This window comes from Sminthopsis crassicaudata, chromosome 2, assembly GCF_048593235.1.
Source record: "Sminthopsis crassicaudata isolate SCR6 chromosome 2, ASM4859323v1, whole genome shotgun sequence".
Classification (NCBI taxonomy): Eukaryota; Metazoa; Chordata; class Mammalia; order Dasyuromorphia; family Dasyuridae; genus Sminthopsis; species Sminthopsis crassicaudata.
The window spans coordinates 521473281-521487254 of NC_133618.1; the positions used below are offsets into that span (position 1 = coordinate 521473281).

The window sequence follows — 13974 nt, forward strand, 5'->3', positions numbered from 1 at the left end:
CACAAACACCAAAAGAGATGATGACTGGGTGTCCTATGAAAATTACATTTTTCATTGACTTTGGGGATATGACCAAACTAATTCCCCCAACTCCCTTGTTTGCTTTTCTAAGGAAAAGTAATGAATCATCCTTCCACTTAATTGCAATTTCCTTTTGTCTTCTGGTTTTGTTTATTATGGTAAAATCAGTATTGACACGGTTGGTTATCATCATTCTAGAAAAATGTTTTATTTTGTATTTTTTTCTAATTTCATTGATATATTTGAATTTCAGGTCTTATATTTCACAGCAAGAATCCAGAATCAAATTTCTCCTACAGGGATACCTGTAGTCATAATATAGTATTTCTTACTTGAGCTAAAAAGGTTTTATTTCTTACAATAAACACGAATTCATGAATTTTCTAATTGTTCTTTCTTAATATAGACATTAGCCATTATTCAATTTTTAAATATAATAGGAATATTATTACTATTAAATCACAGATTGATTGATTATTATTGTTGTTGCCTGCCCTTTATTCTCAAAGAGGGCCAATGACATCATGAGAGTTATGTCTTAAGTTGTGGGTGAACTGGACTTAAGTGATCCAGAGCTATACAAAGTTGCTGGTCTAAATAGAGAGAGAAAGAATTTTTGTACCAAGCATTATACTAAGCATTCGAGATAGAAATACAAGTGATAAATACTATTCCTCCTCTCAAAGAGTTTATATTACAGTGGAGGAAGAGAATACATAATAAGTAACTGGAAAGTGACAAGGAAGACTGGTATATGCCTGAAGACATGGTATGAAAATTACTGGGAAGTGAGGTTGAGGACTGGTTTTCCTTAAGTCTCAGCTCAAATCTATCTCTCATGAAGCCTTTCTCAGACCCCAATTCATAAACACACACACATATATGTACACACACATACATATATACACATCCATAGGCAGATATATGCATATATGTGTATATGTATGTATGCATATATAAGTACATGTATGTATATACACATATGAGAGAAAGACAGAATCAGTGACAGAGAGAAACAGAGGGAAACAGAGAATCAGAGAGAGAGAGAGACAGAGACAGAGAGAGACAGAGAGAGAGAGAAGAGAAGAGAAGAGAAGAGAAGAGAAGAGAAGAGAAGAGAAGAGAAGAGAAGAGAAGAGAAGAGAAGAGAAGAGGAGAGGAGAGGAGAGGAGAGGAGAGGAGAGGAGAGGAGAGGAGAGGAGAGGAGAGGAGAGGAGAGGAGAGGAGAGGAGAGGAGAGGAGAGGAGAGGAGAGGAGAGGAGACAGAGAGAGACAGAGAGAGACAGAGAGGAAGAGACAGACAGACAGAGAGTGTGTTTATATAGTTGTTCAGATGTTGTTTATTCCATTAGACTATGAATATCTTGAGAGCAGAAACAGTATTTTGCCTTTCTTTGCATCCCTAGCACTCATCATGGTGCCTCTAATATATAAGGAGCTTAATAAGTGCTACTTCACTGACTAGATTTGGGCAAGAAAAGACAAAAGCTAACTAGCATCTAGGTAGTACTAGACTCAATGCCTAAAGAACCAGAAAAGAAGGAAAACATGAAAATGAGGGAGCAGAGGGGAAGGAAAAATGATAACCTGAGTGGAGAAAATCTATTATAGAAATAACCAGAAAATGTATCTAGAATGCTACTGATGGCAGAGTTTTAAAGACTGAGCCCTAATTTCAAACGCTTTTACTTTTAGGGCAATCAACAGTGAAATTGCATTGGATATCGTTCTGCTGAAAAGTACTCATGATTAGATTGTTTCTATTTTCAGTGATATTCAGACTATAGTTCAATCCTCAAATTTTCCTCTCATCACTCAAAGTAGACAAATAAGATGTGATTAATAAATAAAAAAGAAAAGGGACCTTACAATTTACTGTAAGTGTCCATAATTCACCATGTACCCCTAGGTATATATTTAATTATCTTTATGGGTCTCAGTTTCCTTTTCTGTAAAATATGATTGTACTAGATGATCTCCACATTCCCCTCATAAAATCCATGATTCTATGATTCCTTAGGAAATATAAATTGCAATTAAGTTAAACACATTTTGTTTATGTTCAACAACTGTCAATTATCTTTCAGAAAATTTGCCATCATTTATACTCAGCTCCTAACATAATTTTTAGGGATACTTAGATCCACAAATTTTTTTAAAGTTTTAAAACAGGTCATAGTAAATTAGAAATAAACTTCACAGAAGGGTTTTCTTCAGTTTAGGGATCTGGTCAAAAAAAGAAAATTGCTCATTACCAACCTGTGCTGAGAAACCACAAAAGAATCCGAACCAGAAGTGCACAAGGGTGAAGGCAAAATTCTTGTAGAAGAAATAGCACAGGAACTTGCACATGCGGAAATAGGACCACCTTCCATGAACCAAAAGGAGTCGCTGAAGGTATCTGAATTGTGCAAAGGAATAGTCACTGGCTAAAACTGCTTGCATTCCTTCCTGACCACTGATGCCAACTCCTATGTGTGCACCTGTAAAGTGAAAAAAGATAGAAATGAAGTCCTATTTTAAAAATTAATTTAATTTTTGTATATAAAATTTTTAATTTAAATTTTTAAAAAATCTGCTCATTTAATAAGTCAGTTAACAAGCAATATTTGGTCAGTTTGATCAAACTATCTTCTTTTAACCATAAAAGACTTAAAAGCCTTAATTGAAGCAACATGGCATAATGAAGAGAATGCAGGTCTATAATCTAAGTCTAGAAGACCTATTTCCCATCCTACCTCTGATGCCACAAGCTATTTCACCCGAAGCAAATTATATTTGTTTCTATATATCTAAAGCAACTCTCTAAAACTAAATTGTGTATAGGTATAGATCTGTGTTAATGGAGGATGTTCCTATTCTAACAGGAATCATAGACTGAAAAATAACAAAAGTTTTTAAAAGCATTAGTGCTAGGAGTAGCTATGATAATAGAATCATCTATATTATAGTGACCCATGATTAATTATAATTATTTCATTAACTGAAATAGTTGATTATATGCATTTTTGAACTTTGGTCCAAACCTAGTATTCCCATCATCAAAAGAAGGCTATAGTATGAAAACCTCCCCCTCTAACAAATAAATATTATATAATGCTTTGCAACTTATACTCTAACAAGCTTACTTTAAATCCTGAATAGAGGAATGATTTTCTTTTTTTTTTTTAGGTGAAAAACAATTTTAATTTTATGGCCTATCATATTTTCTTTTTTTTATTTATTTTTATTTTTATTTTTTATTCATTTTTCCAAATTATCCCCTCTCTCCCTCCACTCCCTCCCCCCGATGGCAGGTAGGAATGATTTTCTTAATGTCACAGAATCAGTATATATGTGTCAAGAGATTGAGTTTAATGCCAAGTTTGCCTGTGTATGAGCCAACTCTCCTAACTACTATATCATATGATCAAGAATGCTCTATTATATATAATTAGATTTCTTTTAATCAACTTCTCCCATTGGACCATTTGATGAATAAACAACACATATACTCTTTATTTTATGACCTCTTACTTTTTATCATGCTGATATCATTGGCTCCATCTCCTATGGCCAAAGTTACTGCCTTTCTGTGCTTCTTAACCAACTCTACCACTTGGGCTTTCTGAAGAGGAGTAACTCTGCAGCAAATCACAGTCTTACATATGCAGGCAATTTCTAGGAATTCATTCTGTAGATTGGCTTCAAGTGCATAACCCTGTGAATAAGAATAATTAATAAGAAGTTTCCAGAAAGGGATCATTGCATCTTAGATAGAGATATAGATTTCATGTTCATTAAATTTGCATAGCTCAAAGGAGGGAGGAAAAGCAACCACATCGGAGGCTAGGATCAGAATCGATAAGATTCTGACATTCTAAAAGACTGGAATATATCGAATAATGTAAAATTAAATAAATGTAAAGTCCTAACACTTGGGTCCAAAGAATCAGCTTCTCAAGTACAGGATGGGGAGGCATAGTTCCTCAGAAGTTTTTCCTGAGAAGATTGTGGATTTTAGTAGACCAGATGGCACATTCAGCATGAGTCAGCTTTACATGACATGAGTCATGTAAAGTGGCAGCCAGAGGAATGCCAAGGGGGTGCATTAAAAGAAGCATGATTTCCATGAGTAAGAAGGTCACAGTCTCTATGCAATCTGCTGTATTCAGACCACATCTAGAATATTGCATCCAATTACAAGCACCACACTCTAAGAAGGACATAGATGAACTGGGGAGTATACAAAAGAAGGCAATTCAATCCAGATGATGGAAAGCCCACAATTCTAGAGGATAAGTGGAAGGAAATGGAGAAGAAAAGACTTGAGAGACATGGGAGAAGGCACAGACATGATAGCTGTCTTCAAGTATTTTAAGGGTTGTCATCAGGAAGAAGTTTTAGACTTACTTCATTTGGCCACAGAGGGCAGAACCAAGACCGATGGATGGAAGTTGAAGAAACAAATGTAGGCTGCATGTCAAGAAATACTTCCTAACAATTATAAATGCCCCAAAGGGGAATGTACTACCTCCCCCTTACTGAAATCCTTCCAAAAAAAGTAGAATCAATCTTATAGGATATTTTGTTGTTGTTGAGTCATTAAAGTCATATCCTGTTCTTCACGGCCCTGTATAGAGTTTTCTTGACAAAGATAATGGAGTGGTTTGCCATTTCTTTCCACAACTCATTTTACAGATGAAAAAAAAAAAAAAAAAGGTAAACTGGACAAGACTCAGATAGCTAGCAAGTGTTTGAGGCTGGATTTGAACTCACTAAGAGAGTCTTCTTGACTCCAAGTCCAGCAATTTATCCACTGTACCACTTAGCTGCCTCCTTTTGGGATATGTTTTAATGATATATATTTTTTTAATTCTCTAGTACCTTTTGGCTCTTTGAAGCTTAGGATCTCTGATTGCTATGGTCCCTGGGAGGTTAAGTGATTTACTAAACATTGTAAATAATGAGTCAAGATTTTATCTGAGGTCTTTTGACCCAAATGATCCAGTGATCCAGTGATTTTTCTATTACTTAGGGAGACACTATAAAGACACTTGGAGTCAGGAAAACCTGGATTTAAATCTATTTATTCTTGTAACTTCTTGGAACTCATTTTTTTAAATCTGTAAAATGAAATGATGAGTTGGATTTGGTGGTCTCTGAGGTCCTTTTTAGCTTTAACCTTATGATCCTCCAAGGCCAAACAAAGTCCTCTAAGAAAATTTGAATAGAAAAAGATCATTTTCAGTTGAAACAAAGAGTACTACAAAAAACAAACATTAACTATAACCATGGAGACAAGTAACACAAATAATCCATGTCTGACTACTTTTCAAAAAATAGTGAGAACTAAGTAGGGACTGGATCCATGATATCCCTGATAGGGGGAGATTTCTTATGAAAAAATTTTACCAATATAGGTAGCATCTTCTGTCAATTCATCTTGGAGAATTGTTTAGAACAATAAGGTTCACACTGTTAGTATATTTTAGGGATCAGTTTTGAATTTAGACCTTCCTGATTCTGAATTTTGCTCTCTATTCACTATCTCTTGAAAAGTAAGTATTTCCATTTAATAAAAGTTATCTAACAAAAGCATTTAAAAATGTTTTGTGCATAGTAAAATTCAACAAATAAATGTTAATTTGAAAACCTATATTTAATTATTCTCACCACTCACATTAGAAGAGGAAGTCCTATGTTCTTATAGTACTGCCACTTCCTTTCCCCCGTTGTTGCTGAGCCCACATCTTCTCTACCACATATTTGGATTTAGCATTAAAAAGTAGAAAAGTAAAAGGTATTTGGGCAGCGAGGTAGTACAGTGAATAGAGTGCCAGGCCCAGAATAAAGAAGACTCATCTTCTGAATTCAAATTTGACATTAGATGCTTGTGAAGACTGAGGAGGAAGCAGGTGACAAGAATAAAATCTAAACCACTCCATCTGATGCTCCTGACTGAGTGCTCTTGCTTTCCTGCGATTGCTATATCTTATTTAGATGATATCAATGGCTTCTACAAAACTTTAATGCCATGATGGCAACTTGGTAACTCAGTGTTAGCTTTTTATTGACAATTCCAGTGAAAACTTGAGCTTTGAAAAGTAGGCTTCTAATAGCAGGCAGTGTCTGCTCTCCAAGGACCCAATTAGCTAAGTGAATGAATGTCTCATCATTTTCTGATGAATTTTCTGGCCATGATTACCCAAGAAAGAAACAAACACAAAATGACCCTTAGTCATAGAAGATCTCATTAGTGATGGCAACAGATTAGCAGAAAGGTAAGGAGACAGAGAGTACTAAAAAAAATAATAGTTATTAGAATACTTATAAATTTTAATTTAATTTCCCGTATTCCAAATGTGAGAATTCACATCCTACTAGAAAAATTGAGCCATAAGAATATTGATATTCTTTCTGTAATTGAAACCAGAAAATCAAAGAACTGTGAAATGAAAAGGAAAAATGGCTCACAGGATTTTCTTGGAGAGGGAAATAAAGGAATCCATTTTATCCTACATACAAAAGCACAAGAGACATCATTTCATGAATGGTAATCTTGCCTTATAACACTCATGGTAAGCATAAACATAACAACCTTTATGAGAATCATTTCAGTTTATATGCCAAATCTGTTTCAGAGGATGAAGAGGTAAAGAAACTCAACAAAGTTTAAGTCCAACTATTAAGCCAGCATTGTATTAGACATCGAGAATACAAATAATACCTACACTCAAAGAGCCAATATTGTATTAGGGATTGAGAATACAAATAATTCCTATACTCAAGGAGCTCACATTCACTAATTCTGAGACATTTTAAAGCAAAGATGGACATTAGATAGTGAAATACATTTTGGAAAATAAGGCATAAGTATTAAGAATTGATAGAAGACAAAGGCTCCTAGAATGTCTAAAAGATTCATTTTTGATTCATGTTTGTAAATAATATTTTAAGAAGATTCTTGCCCTAAATGAGGCAAGAATTGAAATTCACATACAGGAGAGAAATTGATATTTTTATAAACAGAAAAAAACAACTAGCTACTGATGGACAGAAGATAAGAGAGAAGGAAAGAAATAAGGTTAAGAATGAGAGATGAGTGAGCAGAGTTCCTCTAAAAATTCTCATCATCTGTCAATTTGCTGGTGTAAAAGGAGAAGGCATAAGATAACAATGGCATGTATAAAGGAATAAAAAAAGAATGTGTAATACCTGAAAGGCAACTTCTTTTTCTTCTTCAATTCTAGTATGACTCATTTTTTCTCAAGGGGGCTTATCTTTTCCCTTAGTTTAGGAAATTTAAAAAAATTCTTCTTTGAATTATTAACTTTTCTTACTTATTACTTCTATCTATCCCCTTGGACTGGGTAAATAACACTATAGCACCAGAAATTTTGTGATTCTATCCATCTCCATGCTATTTCTCCTATCCTATGTTTTACAGGAGGTGATGAATGTTTCTTCTACTTTTCTCACTTTCCTTCCTATTTGACATTCCCATGAGTAGTGACCATATCATAAAGATTAGTGAGCATTAATTCTCTATATAACCATGAGAATAAATAGAAAAGGAAAATCAGAAGAGTAGGGAGAAATAGAACAAGCAGGATACTATCAACTGTAGCAAAAAATGAGCACTCACTCTAACTCCTTCTCCTTGCCAAGAGAAAGATCAAGACTTTTGCTTCCTTCTCCAACTTTGGGAGAAGTCTATTGTCTTTAAAAGGTAATTTGGGGTATCTCACCAAATCTTTTGCTATCAGCATTATACCCACTGAACAGTCTCTCTCAGCCAACATCCACTGCATCATTGACCAGAACTTCAGCCAACTCTAAGACTTTTGGGGGCAAGTCCAGATGGACACAAAGGCAGCTAGATGACACTATAATGCACAGAGTGCTGAGCTAGAGATAGATACACCAGAGTCCCAATGTAGCCTTAGACATTTATAATTGTGACACTTAGTCTCTTTTTGCCTCAATTCCCACATCCAGAAAGAAGGAAAATAATAGCACCTATCTCCTAAGGTTGTGAGAATCACAATATTTGTAAAGTGCTTACTACAGTGCTTGGCACATAGTAAATGCTTATAGATCTATATTATATTACTATTTTGACCTGGCTTCCTACCTATCTTATGGCATATTTTTCCCAGAATTTTCAAAAAAAATAAGCAAAAATCCTACAACTCTTTCCAGCAGTCCCAGTTCCAACATGTGATTGGCTAATGGATATGTAATGACAGGCTGCATCTACAAAAAGGTAAAGTGATTTAGTAACTTGCCAAAAAGAGGAAGGAGGAAAAAACCCTGAGGAATCAACTTAGCAAGCAACTATTTGACTTCCTGGCCAAGTGGAAAGTTAAATAGAACAGGTGTGCAGCAACTCAGAAGATGATGGAATGTTACAAGTAATATGGTCTCACAAAACAGCAAGAAGTTAGGAGGAAATATGTTTGTAAGAAGCTTCTTCTGTGGCCCAATTTATCCAGATGATAGGATCATAGAATCATAGCTCTGGTAGTAGAAGGAGCGTCAGAGGCCCTCATTTAACAGAAAAGGAACTGATAGGAAAAATAACAACCCTTAAACATAATAATGAAAAGAAGACAACAGATAAAAATGGAATCATATCTATCACAAGTAGTGGAACTACTACTGACATGCTAATATCCAAATATCCAAAATACCAAATAAGGAAGGAAAAATGAGCACAAACGAAGACAAAAGTCAGAAAGAATACCTGCACAGATCCAACTGTGCATTAAAAGAAACATGACAAAGAGGGTAGAGTGTTTAGCATTTTGAGTATGTAATCCTTAAGACACCTGAAAGAAGAGAAGGTAGCAGGAAAAAATCATGGACAGTATTATTCCTCCCCACCTCCTCCCCTCACAAAGGGCAATAGAGAGGATTGCATTAATTGGAGATCCATATGCCTACTTTCTTATCACTATCTTATCACATCTTTATATAAGAATGATCTATACATAAAATAAAAACATCATTTATGCAAATATGAGGAGAGAATAAGCAGACTCTGGGCCAAAGATATCTTAAACATAGCAGATTTCTCAGTAGGGAACCAAGATCTCTCTATGAATATTCTTTGTCAATTATTTGAAAGGAATTTATTTCAAAGCTATGTACATGTTAAGATCAGACAAAATTCCTTGATAAATGCAATAACAGAAAAATTGTTTAATAATCCTCTGGTTAGCAATCTCATACACAGCATAAAAATGGAGATGACGTTTAACTAATTGCACCAATATTTGGAATAGGCTCATTTCAAAGCACTTGCCCTAATAACATCCACAGGAATAACAATACTGAGGAAGAATGTCTCCTGTCCAATTTTTGATAATGTTTAAATGGAGGGGATTGTCCCCTCAGTATCATTAATAGACACTACAGAAGGCCAATAAATTGGAACTAAAATCAGAGAGTAAATGGAATGGCTTATATTTGGACAACTGTAAAGTTTTTTCAGTTATCCCATGCTGCTGCCTGAAACAAAAACCCATCTTAATTTCACACTGATATTCCTCTTGTAATGCTATATGGCTGCAAATCTTAGAATGTATCAATCTCCAGATCAGAAAAATTATTGTTCACTCAAAGGACAATATCATGAATATCATGATGTGAATATACATCATGAATATAAGTAAACCACAGTATATAAACAACATGGACACAAGAAGTAGCATAAACTATATCATTTAGTTTCTGCATGATGGAAAAAGGAGGTAATTCAATCATATAGCAAGACTAAGGAATAAAAGACAAACAGCTTAGCCTGAGCACTACACTGGTAGTCATTGTATATTAAAAGAGACAGTGGAAGGTCTTAACACCTTGATAAACCCTTGATAAACTAATAAATTCTCAGTGGAGAATTTATGATAGAATATACCCAACACTTACATATAAGAAAGTATGGTTGGATGGATCTTTGTTGGATAGATAATTTGTTTTATTGATGGATAATTCATGGATCTAAGGAAGCAAGACAACATAATAATCTAAGGAATAACAAAAATTTTAAAGTAAATAAAAGCACTATCTGGCCTCTTTCTCCTATGATTTACCTAGAATCTAGATCTAGAATCTTTTCAAAATCTAATTCTATTCCTATTCTCTTTCCAGTAGGAACCCTGTCTCACAGAAGTATACATAAACACACATGCAAGGAAGGGCTTTTGTTGATGTCAATGATACCAATAACATCTGTCTCCATGTATGATGCCATGTTATCTTAATTATTAGGAACAATTCAAAGATACTATTATATTGGCCATCAATATGGTACTACATTTCTAAACACTGAAAAATTGTGAGCAAGCAGCTACCTCCAATCCTAGCCTATCTTTTTCAAAATAGGACCAATAATATCCTTCACTCTCAATTACAGTATTTCTACTAGAGATGTTCTAGTTTAGGAGACATCATCCTCAAGAAGACAGTGGTCTAAGTCAAAGTTCTATCCTTACTACAAAGTCTTTGAATTTGGGGAGGGGAGGGTGAAATACCTCTTTAATAAATGTTTAAAATGAAGTATATAGGCAAATTACATATTATGAAATAGTTTAAATTCAAGTTACAGTCATACAAAATGGCCTTTAGAAAAGGTACAATAATAACAAAATGTTATAAAAAATTTATCAATTATTCTATTTTCTTGTTAGAAGACATTAATAGGATTATAATATTTTCTCACATTTTTAGCAATTTACATTTAAAAAAAACTTTCAAAAACATAAATTCACTTGCTCCTACAAAAGTCCTTATGAGATATTCAGGAAGGGTGTTATCATCCACATTTTAAAGAAAAGGAAAATGAAGCTGAGAGAATTGGGATACTCTGTATTGGACTTGAACTGGAGGACCTGGATGTGAATCCCTGCTCTGCTACTATCTGCTAACTGACTTTTGGCAGAACACTTTACCTCTTGGCCTCAGTTTCTCATTAGAAAAAAAAAAAAGGAGTTTAAACTATATGGTCTCTAAGGTTTCTTTTAGGCATTAAACTTATGATCTTATGATCATATGATATATGACTTGTTAAAAATAATACATATAGCAAAATCCAATCTCTTAACCCAGTACTCTAATATAGCATGCTACTCCTTAAGGCAATGAGAATATTAAGAAATGAAGATTTAGTTGAAGTTGAATTCCTTTGAGCCATTAATGAGAAATATTTGATTATGCAACATATGAAAGAGTCTACTGACCTGATGTGGGTTAGAGAAACTATGACCCCATATATACAGACCCCAATCAGCTATTCAGGAATACTCAATGCCATTCCATTCAATTTAGTCTATAACTATTGGCCATCCAACCATGTTTTTGCTGTTTTTGTTTTTTTTTTTTTCCTCCTGAGGCTGGGGTTAAGTGACTTGCCCAGGGTCACACAGCTAGGAAGTGTTAAGTGTCTGAGATCATATTTGAACTCCGGTCCTCCTGAATTCAAGGCTGGTGCTCTATCCACTGCACCACCTAGCTGCCCCGTTGCTGTTGTAATCAAAGGATGAAGGAGAGGCATTAGCAAACTGTATGATATAGTGGGCTCACCTAAAACCTAAACTCCAAAAAGCTTGAGATTTAGATTTGGACAATGTAAGGTCAGAGACTTAACAAAAAAAAAATGCACCCACACCATTCAAAATATGAACAGTTCTTCCTGAAAAAAAAAGTAAATTTGGTAGAATGTATAGAGGTAAACATTTAAAGTTGCTCAGTTCCAAGTTGCTCTTTTCCCACTGGTTCATAGTCTACTTGGACCTATAAAAAGGGAATCAGAACACAGCTTGCTGCAATGCTTTCAGTACAGTCACCTTCCCAATTGAAAGAAAGGCCAATAATTCGATGACCAGCTGCCATATTACAACCTTGGTTTGCTGCTCATCTATCAAGAGAGAAGGGTAGAACTGCCTCTACAACCTTTCAACTGAGTTTGGCCTGCAGCTGAGCTCTGTAACTTTCCATGGTGTGGAAGGCAACACATCATTACGTCTGGAATCCAGCTGGATAATGCTTTAAACACTAAGAGCTAACAGACAGCTGATCACAGGGGGAAAAAATACAATATACTCATATCCAACTGCTTTTGTCCTCTAAGAAACTGTCTACAGGAAGATATATTTCTTCTTCAAACTCCCAAAGTGAAAAATGCACATCAAAGCCAGAGAAAGATGTGAGATTAGGTCTTTTGTGCATAGAAATGATAATTCCAGTGCAATGCAATAGGGGCTTTTGTCTTCTAAATTAGAAGCTCTGAAGGATACTTTGATACTTGTTCAAGATTTAGAACCTGAACTACATTAAAAGCACAATGCAAGTTTATTCTATTATGACAAGAACCAGATTTCCTAATCAAAGCAAATTGTTTGGCATCACTATAAAATGCTGCTATTTTGGAAAACCACCAGAGGTATCTTAATGGCAATAATTTGGTGTAGTAATTATTTGAAGGTCAGGTTGTGCTCCTCAAATCACAAACATTAGCAAGAAAAATAATTGTATTCCATCCATCCTGCTGCATTCTGTTAATTAATTGGCAGAGCTTTATAATATTCTCCTTACACAAACTCTTAAATAATAGCATTAAATGGCCCATGCTCAATAGGACAAGAATGAGATTCTGTGAATGTGATAGTTTTATGGACCCACCATTTCACTGCATGGTAGTTCAAAGGACAATAAATATGAAATTAATATTAGAAATTTCCTTTGCAGAAGTGAAACCATAATTTGTACGAGCTGTGTTTCTCCACATGTCAGAAGTTTGGGAAATATAAAAGAGGACCTCATTGTGACAATACAAAAGAGACAATTATTGGGGTGAAAAATAAGGAAGGACAAAAGCTCTAAAAGTTACTCACCAAACTATGCCCATTTATGATTAAGGCATAATCCCCAGTTACTGTTTCCTCTACAGTTGAGCCCAGCTTTAGCTCTTGTAGTTTTTCACAAAATGCATAGCCATTCGTAAAACCTGTGCTTCTTCCAAACAATATTTCTTTTGCTTTCCTTTAAAGAGGTTGAAAAAACAGTAAATCATAGTGACCCATACAGAACATACCTATTAACTTTATTTAACAAGATACTGACTGAGAGCTAAATTCATTTCGTCACTACTCAGAGTGATTATAGAATAAGATCCAATTTCAGCAAGCAAGCAGCATGTCTTTGAAGTAACGAGGATACCGTAGCAAATTTCCACATTCCGGGAGGTAAAGGGGGTGGAGGAGAGTAAACATAATGAAAACAAAATCATCTTGAATGTTTTAAATGACTTAAAAGCTAAGTCACCCTGCTGATCTGAGTTTGAACTGGGAACTTGACAGATTTCCTCTGTAGGGTTGTTTAAGCTTCAAGGATTTAAAAAACCATTGCCTTGGCATATAAATACTATCACTAAATACTAAAGGGGGTGGATAGGGAAAAGTTTAAAGAAAATAAGGAACATTTTCTAGGAATCTTGGGGTATCAATGTCAAAAATAATATACACTGAATTGTAAAACAATGCAAAGTGATCTCTACCTAAAATTTGAGCCCACCAAGAAATACATTTTCTGAAATATGACAATTTGTTTACTGAATGGTCATAGTCATTATACAAAAATCACAGGACATTTGAAGAGGAAGATTTAATCATCAGCTCAGAAAACATAATAAATTATCTGGGAACAGAAACTATACACACCAAAATAGATTGCAAACTAGATAGAAAATCCCCAGAATGTCCAGGATTATTTTATTAGCAATGTATGCAGAACAATTTTTTTTCACTTAAGTCTATCTAGCTACCACCAGTATGTATTGGTTGGGTTTTGTGTTGTTATATAACAACTTCTTTTCCAAGTTACCATAGTCCTGTTTAGGGAATAACAGAAAGAGTGCTGCAAAGGAAAGAACATTTCCTCTTTCAGGGCTTTCTTCTCAAGGATGAGTAA

The 13974-nt window shown here is 34.7% G+C and overlaps 1 protein-coding gene across 7 annotated transcripts in view; it reads right to left on the bottom strand.

The window, feature by feature from the left end:
- Positions 1 to 13974, bottom strand: part of ATP8B4 (ATPase phospholipid transporting 8B4 (putative)) — a 318510-nt gene that overhangs the window by 38841 nt on the left and 265695 nt on the right. For all 7 annotated transcript variants that reach the window (XM_074294471.1, XM_074294469.1, XM_074294470.1 and 4 more), the window contains 3 exons: positions 12900 to 13047; positions 3538 to 3721; positions 2281 to 2504 (listed from right to left, as the gene is read on the bottom strand). In XM_074294471.1, coding sequence (XP_074150572.1) covers positions 2281 to 2504; positions 3538 to 3721; positions 12900 to 13047 — 556 coding nt within the window. The remainder of the gene's footprint in view (positions 1 to 2280; positions 2505 to 3537; positions 3722 to 12899; positions 13048 to 13974) is intronic.